We start from the raw sequence: 15,461 nt of genomic DNA, 5'->3' as shown, positions 1-15,461 counted from the left end.
AATAAGAAAAAGTATACATATTAGGTATCGCCATGTCCGTAATGATCTGCTCTATAAAAATTTTGCATGAGCTAACCCCTCAGGTGAACGCTGTAAAAATAAATAAATAACAACTGTGCTAAAACAACCAATTTTTTGGTCACCTTCCCCCATAAAGTGTTATAATGAATGATCAAAAAATCATATGTACCCAAAAATGGTACCAATAAAAACGTCAACTCTTCCTGCAAAAAACGAGTCCCTACACAAGACGATTTGCATAAAAAAAAAAATATGGCGTTCAGAAAACATAATTTTTTATTCAAAAATGCTTTATTATGTAAAACTGAAAAAAAAAAAACAAAGTAGACATATTTCATATCATTGCGTCCGTAACAACCTGCTCTATAAAAATAGCACATTATCTACCATGTCAGATGAATGTTGTAAAAAATATAAACAGTGCCAATTAAAAATCATATGTACCCCAAAATAGTACCTATAAAACTGGCACCTTATCCCCTAATTTCCAAAATGGGGTCACTTTTTGGGAGTTTCTACTGTAAGGGGGCATCAGGGGGGCTTCAAATGGGACATGGCATCTAAAAACCAGTTCAGCAAAATCTGGCTTCCAAAATTCATTAGGTGCTCCTTTTCTTCTGTGCCCTGCTATGTGCCCTTACCTCAGTTTACGGCCACATGTGGGGTGTTTCTGTAAATCGAAGAATCAGGGTAATAAATATAAAGTTTTGTTTGGCTTTTTACCCTCGATGTGTTAAAGAATAAAATGGATTAAAATAGAAAATCTGCCAAAAAAGTGAAATTTTAAAATTTGATCTCCATTTGCCTTTAATTCTTGTGGAACACCTAAAAGGTTAACAAAGTTCGTAAAATAAGTTTTAAGTAACTTGAGGTGTGTAGTTACTACAATGGGGTCATTTATGGGGGTATCCACTATGTAAGCCACACAAAGTGACTTCAGACCTTAACTGGTCCTTAAAAAGTGGGTTTTGGCAATTTTCTTTAAGAATTGCTTCTAAAATTCTAAGCCTTCTAACGTCCTAAAAAAATTAAATGACATTTACAAAATGATGCCAACATAAAGTAGACATATAGGGAATGTTAAGTAATAAATATTTTATGAGGTATCACTTTCTGTTTTAAAAGCAGAGAAATAGAAATTTTGAAAATTGATAATTTTTCAAAACTTTTGGTAAATTTGAGATTTTTTCATAAATAAAGGTGTAATATATTGACTCAAATTTATGACTATCATGAAGTACAATGTGTACGAGAAAACATTCTCTGAATGGCTTGGATAAGTAAAAGAGTTCCAAAGCTATTACAATATAAAGTGACATATGTCAGATTTGCAAAATTAAGCCTGGTCAGGAAGGGAACAAATGTCCCGGATGTGAAGTGGTTAAATGTCCCCCAGAGGTCTTATATGACCTTATGGGGGACACAAAGTATAAAATAAAATAAAAAATAATAAAGTGTTTTATAAAAAAATAATAATTCACATGTAAAAAAAATGTGGTCACTTTTTGGGGGTTTTCACTGTGGGGGTACCTTAGGTCCTCTTCAAATGCAACATAGCGCTCCCTAAGACCATTCCAGCATAATCTTCCCTCCAAAAATGATATGGCGCTCTTTGCCTTCTGAGCCCTGCCGTGTGCCCATACAGCGGTATACGACCACTTATGGGGTGTTTCTGTAAACTTCAAAATCAGGGTAATAAATATTGAGGTTTGTTTTGTTGTTAACCCCTGATGTGTTACAGGAACAAATTGATTAAAATGGAAAATCTACAAAAAAAAGTGAAATTTTGAAATTTCACCTGTATTTTGCTTTAATTCCTGTGGAATACTTAAAGGTTAACAACATTAAAAAAATAAATAATTTTGAATAGTTTGAGGGGTGTAGTTTCCAAAATGGGGTATTAATGAGTGGTTTCTATTATGTGAGCTCCTCAAAAGGACTTCAGAACTGAACGGGTCCTTAAAAAAATAGACTGGAAATTTTCTTAATAATTTCAGAAATTGCTTCTAAAATTCTAAACCTTTTAACGTCCTAAAAAAATAAAATTACATTACCAAAATGATGCCAACATAAAGTAGACATATGGTGAATGTTAATTAATGAGTATTTTATGAGGTATCACTGTCTTAAAAGCAGAGAGAGATTCAAATTTAGAAAATGTATTTTTTTCAAATTTTCATAAAATTTTAGCTTTTTCCTGTTCGTTCTGTGTGTATAGGCCAAGAATAATCATTGGTGCCCTTGGTATCCACTATAACAATTGCATAACATTTCTCTACATATAGTTCACATAACAAAAAAAAATTATAGTACTCTGCAGCTTCTTCATTTTCAGGATTGGTGGGATCTGCAAGGTCAGACCCTATGGATCATAAAGTAATGACAGGCGTTAGTGAATACCTCTTTAAAAGTTTTAATAAGGTAAGAGTGGAAACACATTTCTTGCATTACATCTAATATTCATGGCTCCTGTTAATTTAGTAAACTGAACGCAATAAAGAATTAAGTAAATTAGTCCTACATACAGTACAGACCAAAAGTTTGGACACACCTTCTCATTCAAAGAGTTTTCTTTATTTTCATGACTATGAAGGCATCAAAACTATGAATTAACACATGTGGAATTATATACATAACAAACAAGTGTGAAACAACTGAAAATATATCATATTCTAGGTTCTTCAAAGTAGCCACCTTTTGCTTTGATTACTGCTTTGCACACTCTTGGCATTCTCTTGATGAGCTTCCAGAGGAAGTCCCCTGAAATGGTCTTCCAACAGTCTTGAAGGAGTTCCCAGAGATGCTTAGCACTTGTTGGCCCTTTTGCCTTCACTCTGCGGTCCAGCTCACCCCAAACCATCTCGATTGGGTTCAGGTCCGGTGAATGTGGAGGCCAGGTCATCTGGCGCAGCACCCCATCACTCTCCTTCATGGTCAAATAGCCCTTACTTTGAAAGTTTTCCCAATTTTTCGGCTGACTGACCGACCTTCATTTCTTAAAGTAATGATGGCCACTCGTTTTTCTTTACTTAGCTGCTTTTTTCTTGCCATAATACAAATTCTAACAGTCTATTCAGTAGGACTATGAGCTGTGTATCCACCTGACTTCTCCTCAACGCAACTGATGGCCCCAACCCCATTTATAAGGCAAGAAATCCCACTTATTAAACCTGACAGGGCACACCTGTGAAGTGAAAACCATTTCAGGGGACTACCTCTTGAAGCTCATCAAGAGAATGCCAAGAGTGTGGAAAGCAGTAATCAAAGCAAAAGGTGGCTACTTTGAAGAATCTAGAATATGACATATTTTCAGTTGTTTCACACTTGTTTGTTATGTATATAATTCCACATGTGTTAATTCATAGTTTTGATGCCTTCAGTGTGAATCTACAATTTTCAGTCATGAAAATAAAGAAAACTCTTTGAATGAGAAGATGTGTCCAAACTTTTGGTCTGTACTGTATATATTTCACTTATATCAGGTGTATTTGATGTCTATAGTGAATTCTACAAAAAAAAGGCCCCATTCAAACAACCGTGTACATTTTTGCAGTCCCGCACACTTTGTCTATATTAGAAATGCTTTTTCTTGTTCACAAAACAGACAAGAATAGGACATTTTCGATCTTTTTTGCAGGACCATGAAACAGGCACACAGATGTGGACAGCACACAGATGTGGACAGCACACAGTGTGCTGTCTGCATTTTTTGCTGCCCCATTGAAAGTAGGTCCACATCCGATATGCAAAAAATGTGGATCGGATGTAAACCAAAAATACGCTCATGTGAATGGGGTCTAACTGTGCAATTAATAACTGATGAACAGGTATAATATCTCTTGTCAACAACGAAATAGACTTAGGCCTCTTTCACACGGACGTTCCGGATTTGCTCCAGATGCGTCGCGTGTGCATTGCGGAAAACCCGCGCGAGTGCACACACAGTTTCAGTCAGTTTTGACTGCGATTGTGTTGCGTTGTTTAGTTTTTATCGCGCTGGTGCAATGCGTTTTGCACCCATGAGATAAAAAACTGAATGTGGTACCCAGACCCGAACCCAGACTTCTTCACTGAAGTTCGGGTTTGGGTTAGGTGTTCTGTAAATATTATTTCCCCTTATAACATGATTATAAGGGAAAATAATAGCATTCTTAATACAGAATGCTTACTAAAATGTCGATTAAGGGGTTAAAATATAAATAAAATTAACTCACCTTATCCACTTGATCGCGCAGCCGACATCGTCTTATTTCTTCTTCTTTCAGGACCTGCAAAAGGACCTTTGATGACGTAATCGCGCTCACCACGTGGTGAGCATGGTGACGTCAGCGCAGGTCCTGCTGAATGAAGATAGCAGGATCTTCTATCTTCATACAGCAGGACCTGTGCTGACGTCACCCTGAGAGCGATTACGTCATCAAATGTCTTTTTGCAGGTCCTGAAAGAAGAAGAAGGAAGACGATGCCGGCTGCGCGATCAAGTGGATAAGGTGAGTTAATTTTTTTTATTTGTTAACCCCTCAATCAACATTTTAGTAAGCATTCTGCATTAAGAATGCTATTATTTTCCCTTAAAACCATGTTATAAGGGAAAATAATACAGGGAATTTACTTTAATGGGGTCCGGGGTTGCTCATCACTATCATCTCCTAGCAACCATGCGTGAAAATCGCACCGCATCCGCTTTTGGTTGCGGATGCTTGCAATTTTCACGCAGCCCCATTCATTTTTTTGGGGGCCTGCGTTGAGTGAAAAACGCTGAATATAGAACATGCTGCGATTTTCACGCAACGCACAAGTTATGCGTGAAAAACATGGCTCATGTACAAAGCCCCATTGAAATGAATGGGTCAGGATTTAGTGCGGGTGCAATGTGCTCACGTCACGCATTGCACCCGCGCGGAATATTCGCCCGTGTGAAAGGGGCCTTAAAAGAGTTCATAGGTTAAAAGTGAAATCCTTTGAAAGTGCAGTTATAGTAGGAGGTAGTATCTGAAATGATGACTTTTGTGCCAAAGCTGACAATGATATCTATGTAAGGTGTTCACATTATTGGCATGGAGAGTAACATGCTGCTGCTTTTTGTCCACAGCTCCAACCAAGGGCCTAGTGTTTTATTACATGTGTAAGGTTTGATAAATCACATGAATGTACAGTATCCAAGTCTTTAATACCCGCTTCATTTCAGTCTTCTGAATGTATGTAGTGCAGTTCCTTGTCAGAAGGACGCTGGGCTGGAGGCATCTGATATCGGATGTTTTTCCAGAATCTTGTATTAGGGGAAAGAGCGGCTTCTGTGAATTTTCCTTTCCAACGCACAGCGCCTTGCTTCTGTTTGAGGTATTTTATTGATTCAGGCATGCTGGTGTAGTCCATTTTCTCCATTTCAATCAAAACGACTGTTATTTTATCCCGAATAAGCGCGTCATACATAGCGATTTTTTGTTCAAAGTCATCACCACGATCTTCACAGAATTTGTTTCCCAAAATGATAATTACTCTTCTGCTTTGTGCAATATTCTCATCTACAAGGTCCGCCATGGCTGGAATCATATCAAAATAGTATTACATTTTGAAGAGTGAAAATATGTTAAGGGTTACTTGCCATTTTATGACCACGTTGATATCATGCAGGGTTTACCTGGAGACAGGTACTAGCCTTCAAAAATGTTTAATTTTGCTTATCTAATGTAATTTTCTTTCAGAGGCTCGGGTTGCATGTCCAGTGCAGGGTAGTCTACAGTACTACACTGGTCCAGACGTCCCCTCTAATACTTTCCTTGATGCTGTGTGGCTCACGTGGGAGCCCTCACAGGGGGAGATTTATCAAAATTGGTGTAAAGGAAAACTGTCTTACTTACCCATAGCAACCATTTATATTCTACCTTTTAATGTTTAAGAACTCCTTTGTAAAAAGATGGGAGACCCCAGTGGCGGCAGAGAGTAGTAATATTTAAAAGACCACTCCAGTTGAAAATGAACTTTTTACTCTCTTTTATTTCATGTTACTACATATTTTCCCCACTGCAGTACTAAATGGATGCTATCTCCATGACTCCAAGACCAGTAACCAAGTCATCTGAATAGTAATAACCTCTCGGTACATATATGCCAGTGGGCAGGATCACCCAACTAAGCTGAAGGTGTGAATGATCTGTCATGGAGCACGAGAGACATAAACCTGAGGCAAATTTACATGATAATTTTCTGCAGGGGAGCGTGGGTATATTACTTATACTGACTTTGTTGTGGCAGTATAGGCTTCAACTGTGGTCTAATAGAAAACAGCAGGAGATCGCTTTAATGGCAGGTAAATAAAACTTTGGGAGCATGTACAGCTCCATGATTTTGGCCAAAGGATGATATTTTAGTTGTCCTTTAGAGTGAACTTTAATCAAAATGATTTGTGCACAGCTTTAGGATAATGTATTCTATGATTTTAGATTAAGCTTTTTTAGAGTTAAGCGACCACTTAAAGGTTATGTACACCTTTGGGGCATTTTTTTAAATTATTATTGCATTGTACTCATTTTGAGCTAAAATATATTTTTTAAATTGGTCTTTATTAAAAATATGGAGTCTTATTTTCTTTACATAGCTGAGATGATGTTTGGATTTTCTGTCTTTTCCGTCAGACCAGGAACTGACGGACTACCTATCTTTGCTCTCTGACCTCCCAAACACTCATTATAGCTCAGTTCTTATCTTACTGATAACAATGTAGCTTAAATAATTGTTTATGACCTCTCAGTAATTTAGAGATAAGGTTTATTAGATGACCGGCACAAAGTGAAAGTACCTGTCACACAGCTAGAAAAATTGTAAACCATTTGTGACAGAACAGCTCAATATTTGTAATAAAGGCCAATTGAAAAAATTATTTTTAGCCAAATATGGGTAAAATGCAGCCAAGTATTGCACCCCCCCCCAACATGGGGCCACGCCCCTTTTTACAGATAATGGAGTAGATGCCACATGCAGTCCTATGTAACACTACAGATAACATGGTGATAACTCTCTGTGTACAGATAATGTAGTAGATGGGTGTGAGCCCCCAGAATTCAGAACACACAGTGTGACCTGAAGTCTGGGGCCAGGCTGCTACAGTATGGGCCAAATTCTATATCCACCCTCCCATCACTACAGAACATACAAGGTAATGCAGCGCACATACCTCTTACATCCAGTGATGTCTCCTTTGATGTAGATGTTCGCTTTCCTCATCTTCTCCTTTCAGACCAGACCACCATTTTTCAGCCATTTCTCATCTCGGAAGTTTGACAAAAAAATCTTAGTTTACTACTTTTCCATCATCCTCCCATCTTCTGGACAAATCATCCTACCATCCCCAATACTCTGCCTGCCGTGCTCCCCAATATTATACTGAAGAAACAGATAAACCCCCTGATAATAGTAGTACCATGCAGATAGTGCCCTTTAATAATTATTGGCACATAGTGCCCTAAAATAACTGTGCCCAGCAAATAGTGCCCCTGACACTAATAGTGTAAACATAACGTCTCCCCAAAATAATTGTAGTAAGCTGATACTGTGCCAAGGTGCCCCCACAGTAATAGTGCTCCGAAAAGTCCCACCAAGAGGAATAATTCTCTGCTAGAGCACACATGGTAGTAATAGTGCTCCTACAGTGCCCCCAACATGTCCCCACTGTGCCCCAGAAGTAAAAATGCTCCCATAGTGCCCATACTAATAATAGAGTTCCACCTAGGCCCCCAGTAGTAATAAAGCCCACCATAATGCCCCCAGTAGTAATAATTCTCCTTATAATTTGACAGTGCAAAAATACTCCCTTTTAATGCCCCCGTTGAGCTAATGTCCCCATAGTGCCCCCATAATGTCAGTATAAAATACTCCCATAGTGCTCCTTTCCCCCCTTCCTCCTAGTGCCCCCATAATGTACCAGTATAAAATGCCCCATATATAGTGCCCCAGTAGATGCCCTCAGTTTCCCCCATAATTTGCAAGTATAAAATACCCCTCCTTAGTGCCCCCGTAGATGACTCCATAGTACTCCTCTTTCCCCTTCTCCATAGTACCCACTATAATGTGCCCCAGTATAAAATGCCCCTATACAGAGCCCCCCATATAAAATACTCCTTCTTTGTGGCCTCAGTAGATGCTCCCAATAATGTGCTAGTAAGAAGTGCCCCCATAGTGCCACCCAATAATGTGGCAGTAAAAAGTGCCCTCAATAATGTGCCAGTAAGAAGTGCCCCCATAGATGCCCCCACAGTGCCCCCAATAATGTGCCAGTAAGATGTGCCCCCATAGATGCCCCCAATCATGTGCCAGTGAGAAGTGCCTCCCGTAGATGGCCCCCCAAACATGTGCCAGTAGCCAGTATTGTACCATACAAAAAAATAAACACTTATACTTACCTCCATGGCAGCTATGTGATGCAGACCTCTTCCGGCCTGTGTCCCGCGCTGTACGGCTCAGGCGGCGCAATGAAATCATCGCGCCACCTGCACCCGCCTCTGATAGGCTGCAGGCACTAGGCCTGCAGCCTATCAGAGGAACGAGGAAGGGAGACGCCTCTCCCTTCCCTGCCCCCCAGCACATCCATCTGTATCGCTGTCCTGAGGACGGCGATACAGATGACTATGGGGATGACGCATTCACAATGGAAGTGCTCATCTCCCTGTGACCTGCTGCCGCCCCCCACTTGTGAGCAGGACCCCGCCGCCTGGGACGATCGCCTTACTTTTCCTAATTGGCGGTGCGGCCCTGCTGGCGCCCATAAAAATTTTGCGCCGGGGCAACAGCCCCCCTGGCCCCCCCACGCTACGCCACTGCTTCTCTATGTACACCACTGACTGTGGAACACACAGATTTTCACATGAGACCACAATTGCTTTGGAAGTTGAAAGGGTATTATTAAGGGGTTGTGTAGCCATTATATATTGATAACCTAACCTCAGAATAGGTCATCAATATCTTATCAGTGGGGGTCCGACTTCTGGCACCCCCGCTGATTAGCTGTTTGAAGAGGAGGTACGAGTCCTACTTCCTCTCCAAGATTACACTTGCACGTCATCTCGGAAGTCTTGGTGGCACAGTGTAATTACAAGTGCTTGTTCCATCCACTTGAATAGGGCGAGGCCAAGCGGGATGGTGGGCAGTGTAATGAAGAGAAAGCAGGGCGCATACGAGCATCGCCTCCTCTTCAAACAGATGATTGACAGGGTGTCGGAAGTCGGACCCCCACTGATCCGATATTAATAACCTATCCTGAGGATAGGTCATCAATATTTACTGGCTGCACAAACCTTTTAATCTCTTAATCATTTTTTTTAATGATCAATTTATAAATACCAGCACACTTACAAATAGAGGGAAGAAAATATTTTTGCTAGGAGTGCCTCTTTAAAGTGGCTCCAGAAAGAGGTTCAATAAAAAGTGAATGTCCAACCTTGATGTAAATAGGTTAGAGAGATACAGGAGTTTGCTGCATTCTGCATACATTAAACTCAATAATAAGCAGGCATGCAGGACGCACCTCAGCACTGCAAGCATGCTATCTATCAATTTATATCTATGAAGGGGATTTTGAACTCTGTGGCACAAAACCGAGCTCTGAAAACATGTAAAATCTAAATTATTCCGCACAGAATTTAATGCTAAATATGTCGATTTTAAAAGTTGGAGATTCACTTTAAAGGGGGTCTGTCACCACCAGCAAGCCCCAATAAATACAGTAATACATGTATAGAACATAGACTGCTGACTCCAGATCAGTAATTTGTATGTTGATACGCACTCCCATATCACCCCTGTGCACCCGCAAACCAGCCGTGGAATACATTGAGAGGACTACTATGCATGCAAGATTTTAAGCTATAAATTTTGTGGCGTTCATTTTTTTGCCTAAATAACATGATAACTTTACTCTCTGGGTCAGTATGATTCCAATGATACTAAAGATATAGAACTTTTTCTTTACGTTTGTTTACTTTTGCACAATATTTTATTTTATTTTTTTAAAACAAAAATTTTTTTTTGCATTGCCACATCCCAAGACCTATAACTTTTTTATTTTTCCTTCTGTGTATGTGTCTAACGGCTTGATTTGTGCAGGATGACTTGTAGTTTTCATTAGTATCATTTTGGGTTGATACCAGTTTTAATAGGTTTTTATTCAGTTTTTTGGTAGCGAATAAGCAAAAAGCAGCAATTCATTATTTTTTTTTTTTTTAAGGTGTTCACTAGTGCTGAGCAAATCGAGCTTCAGATTATAGACCCGAAGTCAATTCATTCTAGCACTTCTGTTTAATGCTGTCCAGAGACAGCATTAAAATGTATTGTCTCCGTTGTGGCAAAATTTGTTTCACCTGAAGGTCTCCGGGCAGCATTAAAACAAAGTGTTAGAACGAATCGACTTTGGATCTATGATCCAAAGCTTGATTCACTCAACACTAGCGTTCCCTGTATGGGATAAATTACTATTGTGTAGTGCGGTTCATTGCGGATGCCGTTAGAGCAGGAGTGCAGCTCTAATGTTACAACCAAGCCCCGCTCTCTGCTGCATAGGAGAATTGTGCAGTGCTTAGATTGGGCTGTCATGAACCACTAAACTTCAGTACCACTACACTACCACTGCATCACTGGACATAAATTAAAAAGTATAAAAAAAATTGTAGAACATATTTTGTGTTTTTACCTGTTTGTGAATGATTGACCAAAAAAAATAAAAACTACAGAAATACTTGCCTTGTCCTGGTAAATCATCTCGTCCAATTATAAACAATCGGTAACCACACTGCTTCTCTAGAACTTCTGGCAGCACTTTCAGGACAAATATGTCCATTTCATAAGAGCTGGTTCCCATGAATTTATTTGAATATATTATGTAAGCATCATACAGTTTCCCATCTGCAAGAGTGATGACATCATTAGGAACAAAATAATTAGACTGGGGCTTAGTGAAATAAGAGATCTGTATAGTTCTACAAGTAGAATATGACTAGATATTTATCTATTTTGTATTTCAGTATAGTAAATATTAATCAAATCTATACATAAAACAATAAAATATACAGTACACTGCGTGCAGAATTATTAGGCAAATGAGTATTTTGACCACATCATCCTCTTTATGCATGTTGTCTTACTCCAAGCTGTATAGGCTCGAAAGCCTACTACCAATTAAGCATATTAGGTGATGTGCATCTCTATAATGAGAAGGGGTGTGGTCTAATGACATCAACACCCTATATTAGGTGTGCATAATTATTAGGCAACTTCCTTTCCTTTGGCAAAATGGGTTAAAAGAAGGACTTGACAGGCTCAGAAAAGTCAAAAATAGTGAGATATCTTGCAGAGGGATGCAGCACTCTTAAAATTGCAAAGCTTCTGAAGCGTGATCATCGAACAATCAAGCGTTTCATTCAAAATAGTCAACAGGGTCGCAAGAAGCGTGTGGAAAAACCAAGGAGCAAAATAACTGCCCATGAACTGAGAAAAGTCAAGCGTGCAGCTGCCAAGATGCCACTTGCCACCAGTTTGGCCATATTTCAGAGCTGCAACATCACTGGAGTGCCCAAAAGCACAAGGTGTGCAATACTCAGAGACATGGCCAAGGTAAGAAAGGCTGAAAGACGACCACCACTGAACAAGACACACAAGCTGAAACGTCAAGACTGGGCCAAGAAATATCTCAAGACTGATTTTTCTAAGGTTTTATGGACTGATGAAATGAGAGTGAGTCTTGATGGGCCAGATGGATGGGCCCGTGGCTGGGTTGGTAAAGGGCAGAGAGCTCCAGTCCGACTCAGACGCCAGCAAGGTGGAGGTGGAGTACTGGTTTGGGCTGGTATCATCAAAGATGAGCTTGTGGGCCTTTTCGGGTTGAGGATGGAGTCAAGCTCAACTCCCAGTCCTACTGCCAGTTTCTGGAAGACACCTTCTTCAAGCAGTGGTACAGGAAGAAGTCTTCATCCTTCAAGAAAAACATGATTTTCATTCAGGACAATGCTCCATCACACGCGTCCAAGTACTCCACAGCATGGCTGGCAAGAAAGGGTATAAAAGAAGAAAATCTAATGACATGGCCTCCTTGTTCACCTGATCTGAACCCCATTAAGAACCTGTGGTCCATCATCAAATGTGAGATTTACAAGGAGGGAAAACAGTACACCTCTCTGAACAGTGTCTGGGAGGCTGTGGTTGCTGCTGCACGCAATGTTGATGGTGAACAGATCAAAACGCTGACAGAATCCATGGATGGAAGGCTTTTGAGTGTCCTTGCAAAGAAAGGTGGCTATATTGGTCACTGATTTGTTTTTGTTTTGTTTTTGAATGTCAAAAATGTATATTTGTGAATGTTGAGATGTTATATTGGTTTCACTGGTAAAAATAAATAATTGAAATGGGTATATATTTGTTTTTTGTTAAGTTGCCTAATAATTATGCACAGTAATAGTCACCTGCACACACAGATATCCCCCTAAAATAGCTAAAACTAAAAACAAACTAAAAACTACTTCCAAAAATATTCAGCTTTGATATTAATGAGTTTTTTGGGTTCATTGAGAACATGGTTGTTGTTCAATAATAAAATTAATCCTCAAAAATACCACTTGCCTAATAATTCTGCACTCCCTGTATATACTGTAAGGGGTTGTACAATTTGTAGACATCGATTGCAGTATTGATTTGGCTGCAAATATTTGATCAGGGTTCCTAAGATATTTATTCCATGGTTATAAAATAGAATTTAGCAACAAAATCTTAACCAAAACATAACCAAGAGCGAAATGTACTTGCGAACTATAAATCTATTTAGACTATTTTGGAGGTTACACCTATAATAAAAATAAGTTGATTTAACTTTTAATTTGCTTTATAGTGTGAGTTGTGATACAAATACAAAACCAGGATTTGGTCTTACATGGTGTTAAAGACAAGGCACATACTAGAAACTTGGTGAGCCATTACATTAGGTCTTGTGACAAAACTGATGAGTTTATAAGTAATCAATAGTTGATCTACCTGTCTGTAGTTGAGTTTCTAAGATCCACATATGGTGAATGAAATCTATTATACAATACCCTATAAAATTAGCATAGAATTAATTTGGTTCAAATGAAATTTGTCTTGAATTTTCCAAAAATTCATGTTGAAGCTGAATCCAAATTTTGGTGATTTGATTTCATCAAAATGGTGTCAGCCATTTTTGAGATTAGAATTTTTTAGATCAGAAAACAGGAAAGATGGAGTAAAAGGATCACATGACATGGTAGATGTCTGTGTACTGTATATACAACAAGCAGGCATTTGCCACCAAAAAGAAATCCCAGAGTACAGAGAGTTTTTAAAGAGGCTGTTTGTAAACACCTTCAGCTATGCATTTACCCATAGCCATATATATCATTGTCACTTTGTCATTACTAATAATATTTTGGTATTAAAGAGCTTGAAAGGGGCTGTGTGGTGTCCTAGAAGACCACAGAATGTTGCCCTCAACTTTTCAATTGGCGAACTTTTTATTTAGGTTGAATTTTTTGCTAACCCAAATCGAATCAGGTTTTTTTCCTTCCTCTGGATCCACATTGCAGGATAACAGGCTGAACTGAATGGATGGATGTCGTTTTTTAGCCTTACAAACTATGATACTATGTTAAAACCTTCAATATGGCAAAATAACTGTGGCCACCATTATCCCTAAATCATTTTGCTGACTGCTGTCTCACTTAGACAATTCCTTTGTAAAACACAGCTGGTATGACACTCTAACCCCAGACAATAAGCTGTTTATTATTGTGGGAAGCCACATATGGCCATTCAAGTAAATGACCATCCATGTAATTGACAGTGTTAGCAGCTCTTACAGAGTGCCTATCCATTCTGACACACAGGGCAGTCCTAGTCCCAGTCCCAGTCCTAGTCCCTAGTCCCAGTCCTAGCAGAATATTTGGACAAGGTTTGTTTTTATGAGGCAACCTCTTTTATATTGATAATTGAAACATACCTTTTTGATCAGAATTTGCGAAACAGGAACTTCGATACCAAAGGACAATGTCAACTTTAAAAATTCGTATCACAATTATAGCTATAACAATAACCAAGAACGCAGACACAAAAAATGCAATTAAGAATTCCCGGAAATTAGGATCTGCAAACACAATAGAGAATACAAGCAGAATTAGAAATGTAGTACATTTGTAAAAACATTATGATGCTAACAGAGATTTTCCAGTTTAAAATCTAAAAATAAGCATTGAGAACAGACATGGTGGTCGAGTTGGCGTACTTCTTTCCGCCCAATGCACCTTCCAGGTTATTCCCTCAGTACCATCACTCTCAATCCCATCTTTTAAGACTAACACCCTCAGACTTTTCCACCCACTGTCACTTAGAGTGTCAGTTGTTTACCACCCACTGGCTCACCCACCCAGTACCTGGATCACTTTGCTGCATGTTTTTCACACTTCCTGTTCTCAGAACTATGTACCAATTCTCATTTTGAGTGAGCAGTGCCATCATTATTCCTGTTTTAATTGTTGACTTTGTTGTTGTGCAGATTATTGGTAACGAATGTTACGACAAATGCTTGTTCCCGATCATTTGCACATGTACAATCTGCTGGATCAATGTGGGATACATTACTAGGTGCATTGTGGAGGACATTACTGGGGCTGCTGTGGGGGCATTACTGGAGGCACTATGGGGGACATTACAGGGGACACTGTGGGGAACATTAGTGGAGGCAATATGGGGAACATTATTGGAGGACATTGTGGGCGCATTATTGTTGGTGGCATTATAACATGTATTATAACTTGAGGCACTATAGGGGATTAAAAACACTTGAGGCACTGTAGGGGCAAAATTATTGTTGGAGGTACTATAGGAGGCATTACTAATACTGGGGATCTATGGGGCTTTATTATTGCTGGAGGCTTCATATTAGGCCAATATTATTACTGGGGCACAATAGTGGGCATTATTATTATAAGGGGCACTATAGGAGGCATTATTATTACTGGGATATTATTACTGGGAACACTTTTTTCTGTAGTATAGTATTTGGGGACACTGGGGAATGAACACTTTCCTGGTAGTGCACCAGGATGACACTGTTAGGGCACCAGGGTGGGATGTAAGATAGATAAATGATAAATCCAAGATGTCTATGTGACAAACTCTGCAAAGATGAGACATAGCTGAAGAAGTCAACATGACGGTCTGTTCTGAATGGAAAAGTTGAGAAAACAATGTCTACATCAGAGGAGACATCACTGGATGTAGCAGATATGTAGTGCTGTGTTCTCCTGTATTTTGGTAGTGCTGAAAGACAAGGCAGGATGCTGAAGGTACTGTTGGCTCTGTACTGTGACCATGCCTCACATCCTCATTACCCTCCTCCATTACTTAATTAGGGAAAAGTGGAGGAGGAGGACAGAACATGGCAGTTTGCAA

General features: G+C 39.4%; 1 protein-coding gene across 4 annotated transcripts in view; it reads right to left on the bottom strand.

The window, feature by feature from the left end:
- Positions 1–4,827: 4,827 nt before the first annotated feature.
- The window catches only part of LOC120995680 (interleukin-1 receptor type 1-like), an 88,546-nt gene continuing 77,912 nt past the window's right edge, over positions 4,828–15,461 (bottom strand). For all 4 annotated transcript variants that reach the window (XM_040425036.1, XM_040425035.1, XM_040425033.1 and 1 more), the window contains 3 exons: positions 14,011–14,154; positions 10,752–10,913; positions 4,828–5,563 (listed from right to left, as the gene is read on the bottom strand). In XM_040425036.1, the coding sequence (XP_040280970.1) occupies positions 5,205–5,563; positions 10,752–10,913; positions 14,011–14,154 (665 nt within the window). In that variant the 3' untranslated portion in view covers positions 4,828–5,204. The remainder of the gene's footprint in view (positions 5,564–10,751; positions 10,914–14,010; positions 14,155–15,461) is intronic.

Source organism: Bufo bufo, chromosome 3 (genome assembly GCF_905171765.1).
Source record: "Bufo bufo chromosome 3, aBufBuf1.1, whole genome shotgun sequence".
Classification (NCBI taxonomy): Eukaryota; Metazoa; Chordata; class Amphibia; order Anura; family Bufonidae; genus Bufo; species Bufo bufo.
The sequence above is the reverse complement of the archived record's forward strand: the minus strand, read 5'-3'. Positions and strand labels throughout refer to the sequence as shown.